The sequence below is a fragment of the Esox lucius genome, chromosome 21 (genome assembly GCF_011004845.1).
Source record: "Esox lucius isolate fEsoLuc1 chromosome 21, fEsoLuc1.pri, whole genome shotgun sequence".
Classification (NCBI taxonomy): Eukaryota; Metazoa; Chordata; class Actinopteri; order Esociformes; family Esocidae; genus Esox; species Esox lucius.
Window position 1 is genome coordinate 5709072 of NC_047589.1, and position 26702 is coordinate 5735773.

Here is a 26702-nt window from a genome sequence, read left to right on the forward strand (position 1 = left end):
TGTGATAGCTTCGCTCGCGTACATTTGTCTTGGCTCTCCATAATAATAATAAACACTGATGGAATGCAGTTGTGTGGTTTGTAAATGACCATGTGAGTTGTATTTTAATTTAGTGTTGCTTTTGGAATGGTTAATCTAACACTAAGGTCTCTGCTGCAACATATAGCTTGAATGTTAAGTTGCTTTGGATAAAAGCATCTGCTAACTGACGTAATGTTAACCAGGGCTGTAATAGAGACTAAACGCAAGTAAATGGAGTTTACCCACCGCTCAAATGTCAGAAATAGAGTTTATCCATCTGTTAAGAGTTTACCTCCAAATAGAATCTATGTAGGACCCTACCAAACTTAAAATACTGATTTATCCACATACAATTGTGCTCTGATCAAAAACCATTTAATACCACTGATATTGTTTGAACATTTTGGATGTCTTTTTTAAACATCTGACAGCGAAAAGGTGTGGCAAACCTTACCCTGATCACAAATTCATAGTTTACCCACCTCTTATTTTAACCACCGCAACCCTGTTTATAACTTTATAATAATTTATAGTCATGTTTCTTTTTTTATTTAATCTCCTTAATACCTATCTCATATTGTATTGTGTAAGCATACTTGGCTTTGGATGCTACATACCATAATCATATCTGTCTGTTTGATTACAGGTGCTGTGAGGAAAAACACAGTGACACGATCAACCACGGACGCAGAGGTCACCAAGCACGCAATCAGGTGGTTCAACCTGGCAGCGGATCGGGCAACGAGGAGACGTGTCCCGCCTCAAGCCACACAAACGGAGTAATAGGAGAAATAAGCAATAAACAAAATTTTTATTGAACTTCTTGTCGTTCACCAGTTATTAATTTTCTGATATTTTAGCTGTGCATTTCATTGAAGTTTTAGCCTAATGGATAAAATATTTTATGTCTGCACCGACCTAGGCCTATAAAGCACTAAATTAGGTTTTGACCACAAAATGAATGTAAAGCAGCTTAGCCAACGTAGGCTACTTAACAAAAACGGAATAGAAAGAACTTGTAACTTTCCATAAATGTAAATGACAATTTTATATTTCCATTAAGTAGTGATTACTTTTGTACAGTGAATTGATGTCTTGACTTAAACCTTTTCTGTTAGGCCTATTGACAATATTGTTAGGTTAAAAATACAAGGCAATGCAGATTTAAGATTAGGTCTATATTGCTGGAGTAACCTAGACTAGGCCTAGTGATAGAAATCCTATGGTTTAGTTTATCCTATTTTTATCCTACAGCAAGAACAGTCCTAGGGATTTTGAAAATGAGAAAAACAGGTCCAAAACGGACCCGGGCCAGATGAGCCAGGAATTTTATGAGGCCGTTACGGATCCGTGGCGGATGTATGTATTTAGCGGGTCCCAAATGGACCCGCCGCGGAGGCAAGGTTTTAATCGCGGATGCGGAACAGATGCAGCGCGGAGCCGCGGCGGGTCCGCGATCCGCCTTCGTTGCGGATCCGTCACTGAGCTCTAACAGACACCAATACAGTTCCGCTTCGCGAGTCCGTTCCGAAAGCCGCAATACCTCCGCAGCGGTTCCACCGCGGAGTCCTTTTGCTGTGTGGGTAGGCATGGCCATTTCTGTACTTCAAACTGAACAAACATGCTAGATTGCGACCTTTTTTTATATGACATTGATCCAAACATTTCCATGCATACTTTTGTTTCAGCTATACAAAAAGAGTGAAGATGGGAAGAACATCCTCACCCCGGGTGATCTAGCCTACCTCAAGGGAGCCATTGCGTCTCTGATGTCAGATGATGAGAGTGGCGACGAAGATAAAACATCATATGACGTTTTGTCTCCGAAGTGTCTGTCATCCAAACTTACTTGCGTCATTCAACAATGCCAAAGGGCACTGGATGCTAACCAAAAAAAGGGAAAAGATCCCAGGTCCAGCCACACCAGAAAGAGACTTGGGAGGGAGAGCACTGGAGAACCACCAAGCCAACCTTCCAACGAGAGTTATTTGTCTGCAGGAGAGAAACTGAGACATAGACCCAATATTCATGGATAGTTCGTTTTGAAATGAATGTTTTTGACTGAAATATTAATTCTGAGTTGGTCGGGATGGTTCAATGTTTTCAGACAATATTAGTTTATGTTAACAAGTTTGTTGCGAATGTTTATATTTCCTTTGCTGTTCTAATACATAAATATCTAACCATCGATCCCAGCCGTTTTTTTCATTCAAATATCAGTAAGGACTTCAGATGCATGCATATGGCTCTTTTTGCAGATTGTTGTATTAATCTTAAACAACAGATATTTTCCTGCTTCAAATTCGTCAACTTATTTTGTAGGCAAATATAATAGGCTACATATTCCCGTAAATGATACGAATCCGGTCATAGGCTGTATATTTTCTTGTACATGCCGTGGCCTAGGTAAAGTGGAAGATAATTATATATTTTTTTAACCTCTGAATTCATTATTTTACTATCGGTTAGGGACATGATAGCCTATCTGGACCAGAGACATTTCATTTACATACTCCAAATATCATCCACATTCCTGACATATTTTGAATTAGATGTATACTGAGGATAAATTTAGAATCATTAGATATTCTCTGAGTATGATGGCATTTTTCCCAGCACAAGGTAGGTATAACATTCATAAATGAGTCTGATATTCCTGAGAGTACACATGGTGGTATGGGGAAATGGTGATTTTAAAGCATTCTTTTTAAAAGCACTCTTCAACAATGCTTTAAAATGCAAATACGGATTCCGAAATGTGCCTTGATAAGAAATCAATAACATTCGTGGTCAGAGAATGTTAAAGCCATATTTTGTGGTCTCTTCAAATCCGGGAATAGGCCTATGTATAATTTTTTATGTAGGCTACGTATTTTCAGGGTTTTGGGGACTCCAAACATGTCAATTTGACGATACATTCCGAATATTGTCAGAGTAGGATAGCAAGTTGACGCGCATATATGAGTCTGATATCTCCCAGACTAATCACGGTGTCAAGGGAACGTAATGATTCCGGATATCATATGTGCTTATACAGTGCCAATATGGATTTCAGATTTTCTCATGATATGACAGTTATGGTTGGAGCATATTCACTCGGTCTCAACAAAATTTGGGACAATATAGCCTTGTATATATCTGTATTTTCAGGGTTTTTGCCATGTGTTCTGGCCTGGGTTCCATCAGGTGTTAAAATGTCTAAAGTCTTTTCAATCTGGTTGGCGTCTGGCTCCTTGCTAAAGGTCATAAAGGTCTGCAGAAAAACACTGATTCCGAAGTCCTCTGACCCGGCCGTGTGTGCTCATCGGGGTGGCAGCTGTTGGCAATCGGATCAGTGGTGTTGCGACTCTACTCCATGATATTGAACTGCAGGTTGGCGAGTGCGTGGTCTGTCTCTCCCTGTCAGAAAGGATTTATTTCCTCATCTGGGTGCTCTGAGACTTTTATGGTCCTGCACAGGCTCATCTTGGATGCTAGGAGGAGGGGCCAGGGTTTGGCAGTCGTCTTCATTGATTGCAATGGTGTTTGACTCTGTGTGTCACTCGCACATCCTTGAGGTGCTCAGAAGCAGGGGCTTGGACGACTACGTGGTCGGTCTGATGGAGAACCGCTACAGAGTGGCTAACCCTAACCCTACCAAAGTGGCTATTGTAGGGGAAAACTCCCCAATGATCAACATGAGGGTCAGTGTCAAACATGGAGATTTAATGTCACCCCTGTTGTTTAAGCTGGTGCTTGACCCTCTCAAACACATCGGCAGGGGGTTACCCCCTGGGTGATGGCCGGCAGGTCTGCACCCTGGCCTTTGCCGATGATCTGTTCCTGTTGGGCGAGTCCTGGAGGGGAATGTCCCGTAGTATTGCCGACTTGGAGATGTTTTGCCAGTTGACAGGGCTGCGCGTGCTGCCCAAGAAGTGCCATGGATTCCTCACCTGCATGTCAGACGGGGTGTTCACCGTGAACCAATGCATGAGGTTAGTTGGTGAGGAGCTGCATATGGTGGGTCCCAGTAAGTCTGTTCGGTATCTGGGCGTCGGTATGTGACATTGTGAGGCCCAACCTGAAGGAGAAGTTGCGAGGTTGTGTCGTCTCCCATAGCCGGTCGGACCTGAAGCCGTCCCCGAGGGTGGTGATATGCGGGGCTATGCGTTGCCGAGGCTTGCCTACGAGGCGGATCACGGGGGTCTGGGACAGGAGCCCCTCAAGGAGCTGGATGGGATAATCAGGGGTGCGGTGAAGAGGTGGCTCCACCTCCCGGTGGCCTGTTATACTCCAGGACCAGAGATGGGGGCTTTAAGGTGGTGAAGATGGCTTGCCAGATCCCGTCAATCCAGTTACGATGCCCTCTCTGGAAGAAGTGTGGTTACAGCCCGGCCAGGGGCATGACCGAGGGACCGGCGCATGTAGGTGTCGTGGGCACGGTGCCTTATTCTGCAGGGGCAGGCAGAGATGCGGAGGGCATTGGCACGGCTGTGCCGAGATAAGTAAAATCCTGGCACCAGACTGGAGGCGGGATGAGCCTGGACGTGCAGGGTCGGGGCTTGCAGGCCTTCTATGGAGACAGAAACAGCAATCACTGGCTGACAGACCCGGTATCGGTGGGACTTAGACAATGTCACTATATTTTACCCAAATGTGTACCCCACCTGGTGGACCAGGGGCAGGTCGACTAGTTTGGTAGCCTGCAGACACTGCAACGCTGGGACTGAGACTTGTCCTCATATTCTTGGGCAGTGCCCAGCTGTCAAGGATACTCGTATCAGGCGACATCACAAACTATGTGGCTTGCTGGCAGATGAAGCCGTAAGCGCCGGCTGGAGCTTCACCAAGGAAATGGTATGCCACACCCCAGTTGGGGCACCGCGTACACCTGACCTGGCGTTCACTAAAGACGGTACTGTGGTGGATGTCACAGTGAGGTCACAGTGAGGTACAGTGAGGTACACAAACCCCATTGAAAGGGTTTGTGTTGAGGGCGACCAGGACGAATATGGTGAGGTTCTTTTGCTTCCTTCTGGGGGCGAGAGGGAAGTGGCATGAAGGGAATGTTGCTTGATGGGCCTCGGGTCGAGTAGGAGAAGGGTGTTTGCTAAACTCCTCAGCAGGAGGGCCCTCCTGTATTCTCTGGATTTTCTCAGGGACTTCTTCAGGGAAGACCAGGGGTGGGCCCCTGGCTGGTGGAGTATGGGATTGTTGACTGTCTACCCCGCCTAAAAAAGGTTGAAGCGGGATGCTTGACATCGATTAAAAAAGACTGGACGCTTTAATTGATGCTAAAGGGGGCAATACACTATTAAGAACTAAGGGTATGCAGACTTTTGAACAGGTCAGTTCATTATTTTCTTTGTTGCCATGTTTTGTTTAATAATTGTGCCATTCGGTTATGACCCACAGTTGAATATGAATCCAATAAGACATAAAATACATGTCTTTTGACTGCTCACTCATGTTTTCTTTACAAATGGTACATATAATACCAATTCTCCCAGGGTATGCACACTTTTGAGCACAACTGTAACTTTATTTATGAGCATAGACTGCATGGTTACGAGTCCTTTATTTGGATGTCACTTGATTATAACGTTACTTGTCAGTGACTGTAGTTAGCTGAAGCTATAGCAGAAAAGACAAACCGCTAGGAGTGACATGAGTGACAGCACCAGCACCACACCTGTCACTCAATAGGCCACGCCCCCTAATTATTAGACTAAATATATTTTAAACGGATGAGTTATGGAAGAAATCACCTACCCACAGGTGTCAAAAATGGGGAAATAAACAATATACACCAAAACCATTTTTGTAAACCTTTTTATTTGTGCTGTAAAGTTGGGCATTTTGCCATAGAGATCTCTTGTGGCCATTCGATGAATTGCAGTTTATGGTACTTCCGGGTAGGCATTTTTCAGCCTCGGAGTTTGCCCCTTGCTTTTATCATAGGAAGCTATGAATTAACACAGGCAATCTATAGAGATGCCTGATGGCATGTGATGTATAACACATTGCTGAACCAATTTTAAACCGCATTGGCACTGTGGTGAGGTTAGAGCTGTAGGCAATGCATTTCCTATGGCAGATAGAGAAAACTCACACCCTGAAGCAAACATCACACAGAGATGGGAAATATCTTATTGTTAAGGGGATGGTCCCCTGAGTAACACGAGTAACACAATGGTTGAATGGCATCTGTGACATTGTTCTACCCAGCATGCCATGCAAAAATAAGTTGCCACTTTCTAATGGGAACTCATAATACACTAATATGGCAGTTTTGCCTCCCCAAGACCCTCATTGAAAGCATGTCCTATTATCAAATGAAGCTGTACTCTACTACATTTCTTTTTATGGGACACACAAACATTCAAAAATGACAGGTAATTACTTTGAAAATGTACTAATTTACACCGGGCTAAAAACAACATTTTGGACTGGTTGTAGGGACCCAACAGGTAAACTCCTTGTGGTCTGGTTGAGTTACATTTTCTTTTTCATAGGAAGCTATGAATTAACACAGGTAATCTATAGAGATGCTTGATGGCATGTGATGGATAACATACACTCTGTGCACAATTATTGGCAAGTTGTATTTAACAACTACAGTGCTCTCTGTCAATCCAAAATGCTAATAAACCTCAAACCTGAATTTTAAAGAAAGTAAAAGTGAGGTTTTGGCTTTCTTAGGAGAATATGTTTATTTGTTTATTTTCATCTGTTCAAGTGAGACTAATAAACAAACAACTCAAAATGTACCAATAAACATTTGTGACATTTCAAAAAAATTTATCAGTGACCAATATAACCACCCTTCTTTTTAATAACAGTCATAAGTCTTCTATTCATGGAGTCTGTCAGTTTCTGGATCTGTTTACGATCAACCTTTTGTGCAGCAGCAACCACATCCTCCCAGACACAGTTCAGAGAGGTGTACTGTTTTCCTTCACCTGGGAACTTGTGGGCCCTTCTACTCTTTAAAAAGGGCACACAAATTCTCAGAGTTCAGGTCAGGTGAGGAATCTTTAAGGCCTTGACTGGCTAGCCACGCAGTGGATTACTTAGATGCAATGCAATGGAGCATAGTCTTGCATTAAAATCCTGGTCTTCTTGAAAGATGCAGACTTTACCACTGTACCACTGCTTGAAGAAAGTGTCTTCTAAAAACTGGCAGTAGGTTTGGGAGTTGAGTTTGAGTCCATCTTCAACCTGAAAAGGTCCAACTAGCTCATCTTTGATAATACCAGCCCATACCAGAACCCCACATCCACCTTGCTGGCATCTGAGTCAAAGTGGAGCTCTAGGCCCATTACTGATCTAGCCACGGGCCCATCCATCTGGACTGTCAAGAGTCACTCTCATCTCATCAGTCAATAAAGCCTTTTAAAAATCTGTCTTCAAATATGTCTTGGCCCAGTCTTGACATTTCAACCTATGTGTCTTGTTCACTGGTGGTCGGGTTTCAGCCTTCCTTACCTTGGCCATGTCTCTAAGCATTGAACACCTTGTACTTCTGGCCACTCCAGGTAGGTTGCAGTTCTGGAATATGACAGCAATGGAGGATTATGGATTCCTGGTAGCTTCACAATGGATTATTCTCAAATCTTTGCCAGTTAATTTGTGTCTTTTTAACTCAACACGTTTCTTGCAACCCAGTTGACTATTTGCAACAAAATGGGACACATGAAGCCGAGGCTCAGAGGCTTGCTTCGAAATCTCAACCCAGTTTGCTCAAAGCGAAAGGGCTTATCAAAAACAAGGTGATTCAGTTACAATATTGAAAGTTGAATAGGCTATGTAATATACTGAAAGAAACAAAATTACAAAAATTACACACCCTTTGCAAACACCGTTCAAAGCATCTAGGAACTTTATAGCCAAATAACCCTTTCTCTAAAATGTCTGCAGCATCTTACACATACAATTATATTGCATCTGAATATTACATTAGAAAATGGGAGAACCAATGCACTAACCAATCAACAATGTTCAAAACTGTATTTTTTTGTCTTTAATTTCTCACATCAAGGTCAAGACAAAGTTGTTCATTGAGACATCTCTTTCGGCTGTGTTCACTTAAAAGACAGCTAATATATTAAACTTCATAAATACACTGTAGAATGTTAGATTGGGAAAAATGTGCATGAAAATACATGTACAGATGTGCATGTGGAAACAAAATATCCTCACTAGGCTAGATACAAACCCATCTACACAAAGCATTTAACAGTGGCTCAACCCACTCAGCCACCATGTCTTAACAGTAATGATGGGACGCGCGAATACGAGGCTCAGAGACTGATTGAAATTTCACCCAGCCTGCTCGAATGAAATGGCCATGGCCTGTATCCGAGCAACAATATCACATGATTGATGACGTTTGAAGCTTCGGACATTACGCAACCATCCAATTGGTTTATTAAAGACATGGCTCTTTCCAAATATGCTTTAAAACATGAAACTAAATTAGTCTCCAGCCTAATTATCAAGAACTAATTAAATTCACTGGAATGAATGTCAAAAAGTTTGTGCTACATATTCATTATCACGAACAAACGGGTATGCCCAATACCTTAGGCTATTGTTTGAATGTCTTGTAATTTCGCTAGTTGCATCACCTGGCCAAAGGCTGAGGATGGATATACAGTTGCTTTACAAAGCCTGGTTCGAGTCCCAATGATTACTTTGTTATAATGTTTTGGTGACAACACTGGCAGCACTGTCTTTGTAATTCCTACATCAGGAATATTTGCTTGTCAGTTTTTAATACCACATCTTAAATCAATCATTGGATCTACCGTATTTTGTGAATGTTTTAACTCACCAGGTGATTAATGACGTCCAAAGCTTTGTTTGATCTCTACATACAGGCGCCGGGGCTTTCCTCCATGTACAATTATTTGTGCTTCCCATATATTGGATAGCTAAGTAGCCTATATGAAATTGGTGATTAGATAATAATATGACATCACTGTCAGTGTTGAATCCAGTTTTAGTTTAGGTTTTATGTGCCAGCACACTTAATGAAATGATTATATTTATTTTCATATGAGATGTTAATATTTTCTCTTCCGCAGCCTCAATAATACCAACGATGCAAAGTTTTTATAAATAATTGTTGGTCAGGAGATTGAACCAACATCTCAGATCGAGGCATGCTTTGAAATTGCAATCCATTCAAAATCCAGGCGAAATGGCATTTTCCAAAACCTCTTTGTTAAGCGACATAGCCAGCCTGTTCTGATACCCAATTGTTCTGTCTGATGGTTCTTTCTCTCACCCCATAACAGCCCTGATTGACTCCAGAGCTGCAGGGAGCTTCATTGAACAGTCTCTGGTTACTGCCCTATCGTTGCTGTTGCGCCGTTTGAGGTCCTTGATTCCCATACAAGCACTGGGTGATCGTCCTGTGGGTTCCGGCTCCATAACCCACATGACCCGCCCTGTCACTCTTACTATCAACAGCTGCCATTGAGAGAGACTGGAACTACTGGTGCTGTTGTCCTCCATACATCCTGTCATCCTGGGCCTTCCTTCAAAAGCACAACCCCACCTTCACCTGGAGTAAGAGGAAGGTTCTGGGATGGTTGATGAGGTATTGGAAAGCCTGCCTGGCCGTCACGTGTGGAGCTACGTCGGTTGAGAGCCCCGTGGGCGCCCTCCCAGGGAACATCCCACCTGAGTACATGGACCTGAACAGGGTGTTCTCCTACAAAAAGGCCAGGTGTCTCCCTGGGAGAGCAGGGGTACATTCGTTGCTACTCTTCCCCTGCTTCAGCCAGCTTCTATTTTGTGAAGAAGAAGGACGGGGGGCTGAGGCCTTGTATAGACTAGAGAGGACTGAACTCCATTACTGTGAAGTACCGCTATCCCATGTCCCTCTTTCCGTTGGCCATAACGTCTTCACTAATATTGACATCTGGAGCACATTCAATCTCATGCGTAACTCGGATGGAGACAAGTGGAAAACGGCATCGGCGTCAGCACGGCGTCGGGCCACTACAAATACCTGTGATGCCATACAGGCTAGCCAATGAGCTGGCGGTGTTCCAGGCTTTTCTCAATGAAGTGTTCCAGGATATGTTGGAGAGGTACGTAGTAGTGTATATAGATGACATCTTGATTTACTCTCCAACATACTCACAACACACCACCACCGTTTCCTTCCTTGGAAATCACATTCCTTCGGAGGGCGTATGGATGGAGGAGCTAAATGTAGAAGCGGTGGTTCTTTGATGGTCTTCCATTCTCGAAGTGTATTCATCGGGGTTGCCAACTTTTACTGCCGGTTCATCAGGGACTTCAGCACCGTTACGGCACCACTTACATCGTTGTTAAAAGATGAACCTCAACACCTCCACTGGACCCCAGACGTGGAGAGGGTGTTCCTCCATCTTAAGGACTGGGTCACAATGGCACCCCTCCTGAAACATCCAGACCCCCTTAAGCACTTCACTGTGGAGGTGGACATGTCCGAGGTTGGGGCGGTCCTCTCCCAGCACCACAGAAACCCCCCTCTGCTACATCCCTGTACCTCATATTCCAACAAACTCTCTGCTGTGGAGAAGAACAACGACGTAGGTGACCGAGAGCTACTGGTGGTCAAGTTAGCACTGGCTAGAAGGGCCTGGGAGACGTTGTATTTCCTCTCCACTGTCCTAACAGACCACAGGAGCCTTGAGTACATCAGAGCAGCGTGGCGCCTCAACCCCCGCCAGGCCCACTGGGGTGGTGAAGGGCTCAAGTGGGGAAGCTCCACCCTCTCCCAGTACCTCAGTGGCCTTGGTCACACCTGTCAGTGGACTTCATCACAGACCTACCACCTGCAGAGGGGAAAACCACCATTGCTGTGGTGGTGGACTGAGTTCAGATTAGTTTGTCAAATCACTGGTTTCTGTCATAACACCCATAGTTGTTCAGTAGAATTGCAAGTTTTTTTGGAATTTCATGAACTACTGTTCATTTTAGAAATGTCTGCTTTTCTATTCTCTGGTATGTAACTCTGGTCTTTGTTTGTGACAGAAATTATAGTGTTTCCACATAGAGAAGGAGAGGAGGTGTCGTGCAACAATGTTTATTATGGGATAGGCAATCTCGTAGTCGGCAGGCAGGCAGGGTTCAGACAATGGGTTAGATTATTGAGGTACAGAGGAATAGGCTGGTTCAAGGTCGTAATGGGTGATCCAAAAGGCGAACAGAAAACACAGACATAAACAGACAAGGGGTAACGGGAACATAGACGCCACCTGGTGGGGGGTGGAGACAATAATGAGATCAGGTATGATCACACTTGTGAGTCTGTGATGAAATGTTTAATTGTCATGCCATGTCAGTGAGATCCAATGCCTTCCTGATCTCATTAATTCACAATAAATGGTTGTTATTTTACTTGTTGTGTGTCCAACTCAATCCAGTATGTGTCCATATAACTAATACAAAGTTTTAGACATTACAAGTTCTTATTGTCATTAAAATAAAAGTACATTCCTGTCAAAATAAACACACTGAATAACATTCATATTCAAATGTGTCATGTTATTATGGAGCCCATGTCTATTTTTTAAATAAACAGAACATAATCCGAGGCCTTGGTCCTCAGTCGGAAAAGGGTGGCTTGCCCACTTCAGGTTGGTGGAGAGTTCTTGCCTCAAGTGGAGGAGTTTAAGTGTCTAGGGGTCTTGTTCACGAGTGAGGGAAGGATGGAACGGGAGATTGACAGACGGATCGGTGCAGCTTCTGCAGTAATGCGGTCGATGTATCGGTTTGTCGTGGTGAAGAAAGAGCTGAGCCATAAGGCGAAGCTCTCGATTTACCGGTCAATCTACATTCCTACTCTCACCTATGGTCATGAGCTTTGGGTCATGACCGAAAGGACAAGATCCCGGATACAGGTGGCCGAAATGAGCTTTCTCCGCAGGGTGGCTGGGTGATCCCACTCCATTCTGGGACCCCATCTAGATTCAGTGGGAGTGGGCCTGGGAGATCATATTTTCTCCATCATCATTATCATCATTGTAGTCATTATTATATACAAATATTGTAATTCTTAGTTATTTTAATCAATTAAATATTTAACAGTAAGTTGCTAGCTGGGCATGATGTGGTCATAAGAGGGCCAGATTGGACATATAGCCATGACACCAGGGTTAACACCCCTACTCTTAGGATAAATGCTGCAAAATCTTTAGAGCCAAGACACCATTTTACTCTCCATGAAAAAGTAAGCGCCCATAAAGGCCAATATCTTCTTCAGTGCTTTTGTGTTTTGATCTTCAGAACAGATAAAAGACTGCCCTTTTACTAGCCCTCCAACTCTCCATTCAGCAGCATCTAATCTTCCAACCAGGGACCAACCAGGACCGACTCTGTTTAGCTTCATATACAAACCATCAGTGGGATGCAGGGTCCTATGTTGTTGTCATCATCATCATGGTTGTGACGTGATACATTTGTCATGTTCTGAAAGTGCATCTACAAAGTTAATGAAAGTATTGAAACACACATTATCAGCCTACATGAGTGAAGGTCATCATCTAGCATTTAATGAACTGTCATGAACAGGTTACTTGTCACAGTTGATGAGGCAGGACACAAGCGCAGAGACAACAGGGACATTTAATAAAATAATTTGAACTATAAACAAAGGAAACAAGACTAAAAGACAAAAAAAAAAAGGGTACACCAAACAAAGACAGACCAGACACACTGGGAATGGAGGAACTTACATAGGAACAGTGATTATGGAAACAGGTGAGGGTGATTAACAACAGAACAGGTGTCTGTGATCCAAACCAGGGAGAGAGGGCATTGGATCTCACTGGCACGACAAGCCTGTTATGCCAGGATGTGACATTATGCTGGTCTGAAACACAAGACACATGTACAGTATATACACTGTCTAATATGAAGGATAATACACATGTTATCTGTAATTAATTACTTAGTGGCGTATCTGGTATGTCTCCATCCCTAAATCCACCACAGAGTTTTAAAGCAGTCCCTCACATCTGGACCCATTGAGGGGATTTCAGAAGCTGAACATTCTCAACTGTTGGACTGGTGGCTGTGGGAGTGAAACTAAGATTTACATAGACAGGGTTGGGTGGTTCTACATGTCCCAGAATAGAACAGTTCTGTTACCAGATGTTCACCCTGTTCCCAGGAGGTTGGAGGTAGAGAAAACTGTCACTATCTTTAAGTTGTGATATGAGTTATAAAATACATATAGCTAAATGCAGGTGTGATTATCACACTTTTGAGAGACCAAGGTAGTGATTAATTGCTCTTATTCTACTTTAAGTCTATTCAGTCATGTCCTTTATTCAAGAATATCAAAAACATTCAGAAATAGATTAATGCAAAGAGTACATGTCAACATGTGGCCAGACATCTGCTGTTAATCTGTGAAAATGTTTGTATCTTCCAGGTAAGGACAATAAGCTAAGACATATGAACTTGGATTTATTATTATTTATTTGTCATTCAATATTTGGAAATAAAGTAAATTTGATTTCAATGAAATAACATACATCTTCTACTAAGGGAAAACTTTATTTTCATCTATTCATCAATGCATGAATTGTGACCATTATATATATATATTGTGTTAGTATGAACAATTTATTGATGACAATGAGGTTCCCAGTACGAACATGAATAATAAGCTAAGACATTTAACTTTTCAAATAAACCACATCTGGCTTTATTGTTATTTAATTCTCATACAATATTTGCAAATAAAATATACTTGAATTTAATGAAAGACAACAACTTATATTTCCTACAAAGGGAAATCTTTATTTTCATCAACGCATAAAAGCAAATGTGTGTTATAACAGTACAAACAGACCATATCATATCTATCAAATGTCCATCTACAGAGAGGATGGACACATGAACTCATGCAAAGCTCACTGTTAGTCTACATGAAAGTGATCAATAAGACAAAACATCTGATGTCAAAACAGAGTAAAAGCCAAAGAACCAGCAGCCTCTCTTCACAGGGTTATGTGACAGACAGGTCCTAACCAGAACAGTCATCCCTCCTCAGGGTCTTGGTGACTGGTGTCTGGGAGCTCTTCTGGGCTTCACAGGTCACCTCTCCCACCTTGTTCCACTCCTGGGCAGTGAGAGTCAGGGTGCTGCTCCAGCTGTATAGACCATCCTTCTCCAGGACTCCGGAACTGGACTTCTGATTCTTGTTGTTCCCGTCCACTTTCCAACTCAAGGTCCAGTCTGAGGGGAAGCCCTTGTTGGCCAGACACATCAGTGTGGCTGTTGTTGTACTGGACAGCTCCTCACTAGAGGGGGGCAGGATGGTCAGGGTGGGAGCAGTGTTACCTGGGGGGAAAAAACACACAAACTTCACTAACTAACGGCTAAAACACATCTCCTTTCATCAATTATAATCTTGAATTAATGTGTATTGCTTTAATAAATACAGGTCTGAAAAAATGTGTTTATTTGCCAAAAAAGTCAAAAAGGAAGGTTTTGAGTGAGGAAGGGTTAAAATTAAGAGGCCACTGCAAATTGAACGCTTCTGTTCCTCATTCAAAACCTTCCTTTTCAACTTTTTTGGAAAGGAAAGAAAAAGGTGCAGTGGTCTCTTAATTTTTTTCGGACCTGTATTTGTTAAGGCAATACACATTAATTCAAGATTATAATTGATGAAAGGTAAGAGCATATGTCATGAAATGATTACTATACAAAGCAGATTTATGAAACATGCAAGTATACAATTATTAACTATTGAGTCCCGTTCACAAAACAACTATAAACTTCAATAACCGACACATTATGTTTTACGACTTCAATAATACTAATCAGACCCAAAGAAACTAACAATTTATCATTTTCAAACATTGTACTTGGTATTATTTAATAGAAATGCTAAATTCAAAGCAAAATAGAAAAAAAAGTTCTCCAATTCTAAAATGTGAACGTATTTTCTCACACAAAGTGAGAAACCTAAAACCTTCCAATCATGAACAAATATAAAGAAGACCTTGTTACTTACTTCCAACATCAAGTCTGGTGCCGCCACCAAAAGTGTACCACAGTGATACAATCCCTATTACTGCTCATACAAAAACCTCCTGCTCAGTAGACAAGCTGAATGTCTTTAGACTGAGTTTAAAAAAATGGAATTGACTATATTATTAACAAAATAACATCATCATCTTCCAAATTTGCAATGAATTCTTTATATTTTGCCTTCCCTAACACTGAACAAAAACCAATCTTTTAAAACATATCCATATCTGTACAGTATATTTATTCATACAATTAATAAAAAAATGTAAGCTGATTTCATACTTTTAAAACAATGCACATACATTTTGATCAAATTAAGTAGATTGAATAACATTCATATTTAAATGTGCCTCATTATAATAAGCTATTGTAAATATTCTAGATCAATGAAACATTTTTAAATCCTCAATATCAAGGCCAAATTAAAAAAATAAGACCAAAACATGGAACAAATATCAAAAGGTAAATAAAGAAGTTAATTGTCTTGTTTACTTACTTCCAACATCAAGTCTGGTGCCGCTACCAAAAGTCCACCACAGTGATACAATCCCTATTACTGCTCATACAAAAACCTTTCTGTGATGATACAGCTGTAACAGTGAAGATCACTCATGTAGAATCACATTTAATACAAATATATTTTTATACCTTCCCAGATAGAAAGGACACTTCATATGGACTGTTTCTATAAAAGGAAATATATATTTTAATCCAGATATTTATATTTGTTCCTTCTACTGTTTATCTGGTATTCCTCTATCCTGTAGGTACAGTCCATTATTAGATTCCGTGTTTGTATTCCTCCATATGGTCCATAAAGAGAACAGCCATGATAATTGTGATCCATGTTGTATATTCCTTTATTAAAGATGTTGGTCTCTGATATAACAGTTTAGGTAAAGTCACAGAGGACTGACAACACTATCAGAAGAATCATACCAGCATACATTTAGAGAAGTAGCTGATTCATTTGAGGAACTTATAATAGAGGCCAGTCTTGGGTGACCAGTTATATTTGATCAACAGAATACAAATCTAATTATGATTCATACAATTTAAAATATATTACTGACCTTAAAATAATATGACCTGTTTAAAGTTATAAAATGTCAAAGACATTCTAATAATGGGATCCTGCACTGAAATTGATTAGACACAATAATATGCATAACGCATCTACCAAGAGGCTCTTATAGTTTTTATAACCCTGTGAGTTGAACACTTCATGACTGAGATCTGTCCTTCATGACAACTGAACCCACAACAACCATGACTATTACAACCATTGTCATCTGGCTTTCTGCTTTCAAGTAGTTACTTCTACAGAAAGTCATTTATATAGTAACATTATTGTTTTTACTCATAACTAGTGAACACATGATTTTAAATGTCTTTCATGTGACTGTGTTCATTCTATTTTCAGAATGTAAATGTCAGTATATTCAGACTCCTGCAGACACAGAGACAGAATTCTGGGCCTTGGATGACATATACAGTCACATCTCAAATAATTAGAATATTGTGGAAAAGTTATTGTTTTCCTTGATTCAAATCAAAAAGTGACACCTTCATTTATTCTAGATTCATTACACATCAAGTGAAACATTTCAAGCTTTTTTTGTTCCAATCTCGATGATTACAGCTCCCCAGACGTGGAGAGGACGTTCCTCCATCTTAAGAACTGGGTCACAACGGCACCCCTCCTGAAACATCCAGACCCCCTTACGCCCTTCACTGTGGAGGTGGATGTGTCGGAGGTCGGGGTGGGGGCGGTCCTCTCCCAGCACCACAGAAACCCCCCCCCGGCTACACCCCTGTACCTCCTATTCCAACAAACTGTCTGCTGTGGAGAGGAACTACGACGTGGGTGACCGAGAGCTACTGGTGATCAAGTTATCACTGGAGTAGTGGAGACTGGCTAGAGGGGCCCGGGAGACGTTGTATTTCCTCTCCACTGTCCTAACAGACCACAGGAACCTTGAGTACATCAGAGCAGCGTGGCGCCTCAACCCCCGCAAGGCCCACTGGGCTCTATTCTTCAAGCGCTTCCAGATCACTTCCAGTTGCACTCTCCCTCCTCCACGACCGTGTGGATGAACTACCCAGAGACACGCCCATTCTACCCCCTCTTGCATCGTGGGTCCTGTCTCCTGGGATATTGACACAGATATTCAGAAGGCAGGGAGACTGGATCCCACACTGGCGTCGTGTCCCCCAGCTGGTGCAGAGCCGGTTGGTGACCTGGTGCACAAAACATGGGACCCTGGAGGCCCTCAGGGTGAAGTATTGGTGTCCTGGAATGTGGAGGACTGTGTGGCACTACGTTTTGTCGTGCTCCGTGTGCACAGTCTAAGGGGTGGTGAAGGGCTCCAGTGGGGAAGCTCCACCCCCTCCCAGTACCTCAGTGGCCTTGGTCACACCTGTCAGTGGACTTCATCACAGACCTACCACCTGCAGAGGGGAAAACCACCATTGCTGTGTCGGTGGACAGGTTCTCTAAGATGGTCAGATTCATCCCACTACCCGGCATCCCCTCTGCCCTCCAGGCCGCTGAGATGATATTTCAGCAGGTTTTCTGGCTGTTTGGGCTTTGTGACGGACCCCAGTTTACATCCCGTGTCTGGAAAGCCTTCATGTCCAGGCTGGGGGTCGTGGTCAGCCTCACATCTGGGTATCACCCACAGGCTAACGGGCAGGCGGAGCGTACTAATCAAGAGCTGGGAAGGTTCCTCTGGTCCTAATACATGGACCGTCCAGGTGAGTGGACACACTTTCTCCCCTAGGTGGATGATAATCAAAACTCCCTGCACTATTCCTCCACACGGGGAACAGGTCGGGTCCAGTACCTAGTGGACTGAGCGAGGTATGGCCCTGAGGATCGCAGCTAGGTCCAAGCAGCAGACATCTGTGACCCATCCTTGACAGCTGATTTCTACGATCGTCGTCCAGACCAGCCTGCTCCTCGACTTTGGGGTTGCCTGGGGCGCCGGCTGGTGGCGTTGTCCAGAGCCGTGCCTAGGAGGTACTGCATTGATTTTGACCCAATTGAATGAAATTACTGCTAAGGAGCAAGGAATCAAACATGTTCTGAAAACCATTTTTGAAGTAGCAAACCTTGAGCACCATGTGCCTGGACTTCTCAGTGGCAGAGCCAACATCATCCGGATGCTCCTCTATGGCTTTGTAGAACAGCAGCTCAAATGTGTACGTTGCGTTCTCCACCAGCTGAACGTGAGAAACACCAGTTAACTGGGAAAAGCTCATCGATCCATGACAAGGCCGACACACAGCGCGTAGCTAATTATTATTCAGCGTAATCAACTGAGGTCATTATTTTAAAGCATGCTCACTGGGGCAAATGGAACAATACGGACAGGAAGGAAACAGAATACTTGATAAAATAACATTGGACAGAAACAAAATGAAACATAGAACCAAAACAACAACGTGACGCTTGGGTAGACATGGACAATAACATTTCCCATCTGTAATGGGGCAAGAGTCAAAGGATGCGATGGAGCAGAGGAAAGCAGTTTGTAAGGAATTGAACCGTTTTCCAGAAGGTTTGTGTAACAGTGAGGTTTCAGGTTGTAAGACCTTGTGCTACCTTTCAAATGGCAGTCATTTTTTTGGGATACATGAAAGTCATACACTATGCTACAAAATAAATCTACATGTAATTTTTAATTTGGATTGGGCTATCATTTTCATTTTACAGAGAATACAATTTATTTGTTGTGTTTATATGAATTTTCTAAATATGTTGGTAGTATGAATAAAAAACAATATATGTTCCTAATGGTGGATAGGGTTGAAGGCGCAGTCATATTTCCCTCAGATCAGGCAAATCACAAAGAATTTGAAAACATTGTCGGTGGGGTCCGGGGGTTTCAACCACGGTCTCTGGTTCATGTGGACCACCGGGGTGTGCATGATCCTGGCTGTGCTGACTGTTCATGTTGGGGTACTGTTGGTAGGTCTGGTACGCAGCCTGGTGGGGGTGGAGGCTTCCGCCGGGCCAGGCGTCTGGACGGGGGACCTCCATGGGGCAGCTGTGTTCCAGGAATCCTGCTGCTCAACACATTCCCATACAGCTGAAGAGATCAGGGCATGATTGATAGGAGAGCCAGATATTCCATACTGACCTGTAAGCCTGCTGTGGACACGTGCACACGGACGTGTGTCCTTACACATACTGCCACACACAGACTGTGGATTAAGAATTTGGAATCAAAGAGGAGTCCATGATAAGCCCCTACCTCCACTGTAACATAATGGCACCGCAGCTCCTCTTCCTGTTCTTGTGGGGATCACAGCCTGTGTGAGGAAAAAGTAGAGTTGCATCAAAACTGGCAACTGCTGACTGAGCCATAGTGTACATGTCTATAAATATCCAGACCAGTAATCACTAGACTCACATGGTTGATTTTAGCTAATATCCAGACACTCCAACAAAGCGATTGGTACATAGTTCTTGTTCCTATGGGGATCACAGCCTGCTTGATGCAAAAGTAGAGTTGTACCAAAACCTGCCAACGCTGACTGAGCCATAGTGTACATGTCTATAAATATCCAGAACTGAACTGTAATAACAAGAATCGTACTTATCTAATATCCAGACATTCCAACAAAGCGATCCGTATGTAGTTTGTGTTCCTATGAGACTCACAGCCAAAAGTAGACCACCAAAACTGGTCACCAACCGGAGCGCATAGTGTAGGCTACATTTCTATAAATATCCAGAACTGTAATAACTAGAATTGTCCATTTTCCTTTAGATAAAGATCTAGACATTCTAACAAAGCGATCCATTCATAGTTTTTGTTCCTATGGCGATCACAGCCTGCATGAGGAAATACTAGAGTTTCACCAAGTAGCCACCTCTGACTAACGCATAGTGTACATTTCCATAAATATCCAGAAAAGTAATTACTAGAATCATATGACTGACTTTAGCTAATATCTAGGCATTCTAACAAAGAGATTGGTACACTGTGTTCTTATGGTGATCACAGCTTGCATGAGGACAAAGTGGATTTGCACCAAAACTGACCACCATTACGTGCGTCTTTAAATGGAGAATTCAACTCTTCCTTTGTTTGTAAGTCCTCGTTGCCCAATCAGAAACAACGCTTCTAGTATGCCATAACGCCTGGAAACATGACCTCTATGATGTAGGAATAATGGGTTAGGGTTATGTCAATAATAGCGATTACCAATGTAGTTTTTGTTCCATTTATGCAAAATAGCTCTTTGTTTTCAACCCAAAACATTTCAGAACTTATCTTTGACCATCATCAACGGGCTGAGGAAGGGGAATTTGTCCAGGAAATGACAGTGACCATTCAGCTCAGACAGGTGACTGTGTCAAGACCCATCCTGATTACAAGTATGTCACTATTTATGATTTATAGCACCATATTACATCGTTTCTATTGTAAATATGATATAAAAAATATGTTCTGTCAACATACATTGGGGATGTTCTTTGGCATTTGGAAAAAATGTGGGTATCTTACGGATTTTAAAACGACAAGTAAATACAAACTGCGCTACCGGTCCTATGCTGCCAGCTGGTGGCCGTTTGGTGTCATTACATCAAAACAGAATGAAGTGTCTCTGTCAAAATAATGAAATACAGGCGGTAAATCCAAATGTTTGAGGGGAACACATATTTCTTGTATTATTAATATTCTTCATTAGTTATAGCCTAAAACAATGGAATATGACAGTAATGGCATAGTGGTAACAGGAAATTCCATTGAAACTAAACTTCATTATTGATTCAAAAAAAGATTATCATACCATATCGCAGAAATGTTCTCTGTAGAACATTGTTTTTGTCTGTCCAACACATACATTTTCTAAATGGTTTCCCAGAAATTGGTTTTTATGTGTTTTTATTGTAGCTGAGTGGGTAATGATTACACAGATATATTATACTTCATAATACCTGTTACAGAATTAATGTAGGACCCAAAATGTCCAAGTAGTAAAATCTGTCTGAAAATCCCTTAGTACTTAAGGGGGCCAGGAGGGTTAAAATGAGCGGGCATGTATATTATTACACGTAGGCCATAATGTCTGTATTAAATGTGCGCATTTTCAAGTGTTTGTGGACTGCGTGTGGAAACTAAAAAGCCTTGTGCTTACACCATAACAGTTAACTTTACTGCATGAAAGGCTAACATGGAGGCGCCGATGTGATTACTAGCACCTAAACATTTCGAATATTTTTTTTTTTTTTACTCATACAGACAAGAATAATTACAGCGTAATTACATATTAGACAGTTTTTCAGTCACAATAATTAGTTTATAAAGTTGTTATTAGCCCTTATTACATGGATTGGCTGAATTCCAGTGCAGAATGCGTGTTATTTCTTGATAACAGACCGTTGCCATGAAAAACAGCGCGTTGCTATGGACGCAGCAGGATTCTAACCAGAGACGGAACGGACTATTTTCTTTAGAGGAAGCAATACAATCGTTTTTAAATCAATAAATTCCTTTTGAAATCAATGTTTTGTGTCAAATTATTGATTTATTTGGTAGGTAGTGTTGAAGTCTAACACTTCCCCGAGTTGGTTTGTTGGAAAGGAGAATAAAACACCAGGAGTCAGGTCAATTACCGTATCATATGTCCATTTATTACAGAAGCTTCTGGAGACACGTGTCGCCGCACAATGTCTAAGGATCAACAGTCAAAACATAATTTTTATACTTCTACTACGCCCAAAAGATAGGGGCGTTAACTTACAAAGCAAGTGTGCCATTGGCCCAATCCCAGTTCTATTCCTTATAGGATAACTACAAGTATCCCCTTGCCCCCCTTGTGGTTTCTGTCTTGTCTGTCCGACTATGTGTGTGCGCCTCTAACCTGTGACCTGTTTGTCACAAAACAGACATACTAAATCTTTCTCTCCCCGGCAACCGCTTGAACAGGATTTCCTATTCTCCTACTTGCTCCTTCAGTTTCAGCTCAGTTACAAACACTTAATATTTCGTTTCATTTCCTACAACAGTTTATAACAATTCACTAACTTATACAATCAATACATCTACATTGGTTACAACAGCTTACAACAATTCACTAGCTTATACAATCAATACATCTACAGTAGCCATGTAATAAGCGGGATAAGGTATAGCGAGGCGGTTGTTATAGCGAATACAACCCCTTCAGGCTGATTCAAGATACCGCGGAGGACAAAAATATTTGATTTTGAAATCGAGCTTCGCACCGAGCGCACATCAGAAACAGAGGACAGTGTGTGTGTTCATCTCTTTAGTAATGTGACTTGACTTGAAACTTATAAGGACTCGACTTGACTTGCTTAGGGTGAACCCTTGACTTGACTTGCTTGATTTATCTGAACTGTGACTTGAGACTTGACTCGAGACTTGTGGTTAAGACTTGAGACTTGCTTGGACTTGACCATGTGTGACTGTAAGAACTCTTTAAGTTGAAGAAGGTATTTATGGCGGGAAGGAGAGCTGTCCTTGGTGTGAACCTTTGGGTAAACGCTACAGTAAACATTCTGGCAGGAGGGATAAGGTGGGGGAAGATAGCATTTGACGTGTGTTATAGAACAGAGGGAATGTGTCCTGATTGATCTGGAATGTCCAGGATTTGTCACACCCCTCTCCTGTCTTTAAATACTGTCGATTGCCTGTTTTCATTTAGAAACTATTCACCGTTACTTTGTAACCTGTATACTTTCTCCTTGCAAGTTTCATTAAAACCGTTTATTGCGCAATCGATTTCTCCTGTCTTACCTACCATTTTCGTACAACTATTTGGATTTTAGAAATTGCCATCACAATTTGGGGGCACGTCCGGGGTCCTAATCCTGATCGGTTCGAGTCTTTTTCCACAGCAGGTTTACCGTGCACGGCCTGAGAACAATCTCTGGACTCTATTATCCTCCTAATAGGCTATCCTGTGAGGGGTTGAGAGAGAGTACCTGACTAGAGCTGAGACTCGTGCCGGATCGGTACAGGTTTCCTGCGGAAATTGAATTTGGAGGTAAGAACGCAATTCGGTTAGCGGTTATAGTTAAAATCTGCAGTTATATTATCTCACTTACGGGCCGACGGGTCTATTAATATGTGTTAGGACACGTTAATTGCGTTAGGGCGCGAGTATACTAGGGGTTAGGGCTCCTTTTTGCGTTAGGGCGCGAGTATACTAGGGGTTAGGGCTCCTTTTTTGCGTTAGGGCGCAAGTATATGTGTTAGAACACACGTTGGATTTTCTTTTACCAGGTTTTCTGAACATGGGTAAGTGCGGCAGTAAACCATTGAACGCCCCTCGTAGTTACGTTGGGCCGGCAGAGGTAATGAAAGATAAGTATGGTGTTTGGACATGTGAACAATTGTACCTCTGGGAGTTTTTGGGTTTTCCAAAGAATGGCAGCTTTAGCCAAAGACAGTTGCATGGGTTGAAAGAGAAGTTGGAGGAATACGAGCAGGGGAAAATTAAGAAAATACAGAAGGGGAGACGGAAAGTAGATTGGAAAGCTTATGGTATGTGGAAAGAAGAGACTGATAAAAGATTTAGGCAGAGTAGTGTAGGGACTATTGATCAATGTGTTCTGGCTCCTCTTACTAAGGTTGATGTGGATCTGGATTGCCCTCCGTCTGGCCGCCCTCCTTCATATTCTGCTGCCTCACCACGAAGGTCCACAGCAGATCCTGAACCACAAGAAGAAAAGTCGCCGGAAATGTCGCGAGATAGTCCCACTCCTGTTCGGGAGACTTATCCTGCACTCGCGGCCGACTTTTGTGCGACATCCCCAATTGCCTGGAGAACCAGGAGCGTCACGTCGTCTGGGAAGCCTGAAGGCCATTTCCCGATGGTAGAAGTTGCTAATCCATCCGTGGGAGGTGACGTACAGGGGCCCCCTACTATTTTCGTCTACCGGCCATGGTCGCCTGCCGACCTTAAAGACGTGGCCGCCTCACTACCCAACCCGGAATTGGAAGGAGGAGAAGAATTCAATCGTGTTTTTCTCCAGATGCTTGAACAATATAGACCAAATATAGTTGAAATCGAAATGGTCATGATGAAAGCCTTACAGCTCAGATGGGGAAGGGTGAAAGGAGACTGGCCCGTGCAGAATGGCCCGTATAATTGGGGTGCTGGTTCTCAATACAGGATAACCATCATGGCGCTGTGTGGACGGATAGGTGCCTTTTTCCCGAGACGGATGAACTGGGAGAAAATTTCTGTCTGCAAACAGAAGCTGGGGGAAAGAGTCACAGACTATCGTAATAGACTTGAGAAAGAATTTGAAATTCACAGCGGGATGGGCAAAAAACCAGACGGGGCTAATGATTCTCCCTGGGAACAACAGTGTAAGATAAGACTGGTGGCTGGGTTGCTCCCAGATTTGCAGAAACATGTCAAAGAGCACTGCGTGGCCTTGGACGAGGGCCGCATGGAAATCGTTTGGCCGTATATCAAGCACGCCGAAAGAGTCTACGAGGACCAAGAAGATAAGAAAAAAGACGACAGGGAGAAACGCGAAGCGAAACTACAGATGGCCCAAATAGGTTTCTACAAAGGCTATGACCAGAGAGGCCGAGGACGTGGTAGAGCTAGAGGTCGGGCACTGATTCGAGGCGGAGGACGAGGTTATGTTAACCGCTCAAATTCGGACAATGCCTGCCTCCGTTGTGGTTCCCTTGAACATTGGGTTCGCGATTGTCCTGAAAAAGACCCAAGAGAGGATGGACGAATGAATAGGGACAATTTTAATTCCGGTGGATTTACGGTGAACAACCCAAGAGCGCATAGGACTGGAAATTACCAGGGTGAGGGGTATTGACGGTCAGGCGGGGCGGTCCAGAGCACATCAGCCGGTAAGATCGACCCATTACATGACCCCGCACATATTGATGTTATGCAGACACTTAATGTACAAGCTTTTAGAGAGAAAGTAGAGTATCAGGTTAAACCCACGATGTTTCTTACAATTAATGGTAAACAGATAGAATTTTTGGTTGACTCCGGAGCGGGATATTCTGTCCTTAGAGCCCAGGAATGGGACCCGCTTCCAAAATTAAGTGGTAGAACTATAATTACAGTAGGGGCTAGTGGGGGACAGACCACTGAGCGATTTACAACCCCTCTGTCGGTTGTAGACGACGAGGGCAAGCGTTATCCGAAACATTCATTTCTGTTTTCCAATTGTTGTCCAGTTAATTTGTTAGCTAGGGATTTGATGACACAGTTAGGGATCACACTAGAATGTTCAGACAAAGGCATGCGAATTAAACATACTGTTTTGCAAGCAGTTCAAAATAGTGTTCAGTCTGTTGATTATTGTTATTCATGGGATTTGGAAAAAACAGGGCATAGAGCGGTTTCACATGAGTTGGTAAATAAGGCGATGAATAGAGTAGACACTGGTTTGGCTTTGTTTATGGATGTGAGTGACTTGCGTTGCTCGGCGAAGGTTTCAGAAAGTCAGGATGTTGGTTTTGAGAAGGTGTGGTTTGATAATGGTAAAAGTGATTTTTTGGCAGGTGAATATGTATACTGGTCTTTGGGGGGGTTTTGTGCCTGGTCTGTGCGGAATGCGAGAGAGGTGTCTCGCTTTTTTGATATGGAGGGTTCAGACCCCCATGTTCCCCTTGCTAAACCTGTGTTTGGCACATGGGATAGCCTGGGTCCTTGGGTGAAGGGGTGCAATACAGTAGTGGACTGGGTCCCTTGTCACATGGTTGGTGTGGAATTTTCCGCGGCAGCCCAGGCCTATAGAGAGAGGTTTGGGTGCACCGTTTTGGGTAAACGGGAAGTACATCTTATGCCGCATGAGGACTGGGTCCGCCAGGTCTGTGCAGTCCAGGTGGCTGCTACAGATCCTAGGTTAGCGGAAGTTCCACCCTCCTTGTGGTCACAGCATAAATATGATGTTGGGTTAATTAACAATGCACAACCTCTTGTAGTTACACCTAGAGGACCCCATAGACCATGCCAGGCTCAATATCCACTGAAAGCGGAGGCTATTGAAGGGATAGCTCCCGTGTTTAAAGCATTGTTAGAAAAAGGCATAATTGTTTCATGTCCAAGCAGCCCCTGTCGCACTCCTATCTTTCCAGTTAAGAAAGCCAAGGTTGCTGGACAACCTGTGGTGTGGCGATTTGTACAAGATCTTAAAAAAGTTAATGAAGCAGTATATGCGCGCGCACCGATTGTACCTGATCCATATACGATTATGACTCAGGTTCCGAGCAATAGTAATTTCTTCTCAGTGGTCGACCTAGCTAACGCTTTTTTTAGCATTCCTGTGCACAAGGAATCGCAATTTTGGTTCGCATTTGAATTTTCAGGCCAATTATACACGTGGACGAGATTACCTCAAGGTTATTGTGAATCTCCTGCCGTGTTTGCGGCCGCGCTAAAAGATAACTTGGAGGGGTTCCAATTTAAACATGGTAGTACCCTTATCCAATACGTTGATGACCTTCTTGTCTGTTCCCCAGATAAAGATACGTGTGAAAAAGACACTGTGCTGTTGTTACAGTACTTGGCCTTGCAAGGTCATAAAGCCAGTTTGAATAAATTGCAGTTTGTCCAGAAGGAAGTTATTTTTCTGGGCCATAAACTTACACCGGAGGGTAAATGTCTCAGCACAGATAGAATAGAAG

The 26702-nt window shown here is 42.8% G+C and overlaps 3 gene segments (V, D, J or C); 2 read left to right on the forward strand and 1 right to left on the reverse strand.

The window, feature by feature from the left end:
* The window catches only part of LOC105008451, a 966635-nt gene that overhangs the window by 344485 nt on the left and 595448 nt on the right, over nucleotides 1–26702 (forward strand).
* LOC106024145 overlaps nucleotides 1–26702 on the forward strand; it is a 458405-nt gene that overhangs the window by 19057 nt on the left and 412646 nt on the right.
* Nucleotides 13729–26702, reverse strand: part of LOC117593618 — a 530161-nt gene continuing 517187 nt past the window's right edge. The window contains 1 exon segment of the V gene segment in view: nucleotides 13729–14352. Within this exon segment, the coding sequence occupies nucleotides 14036–14352 (317 nt within the window).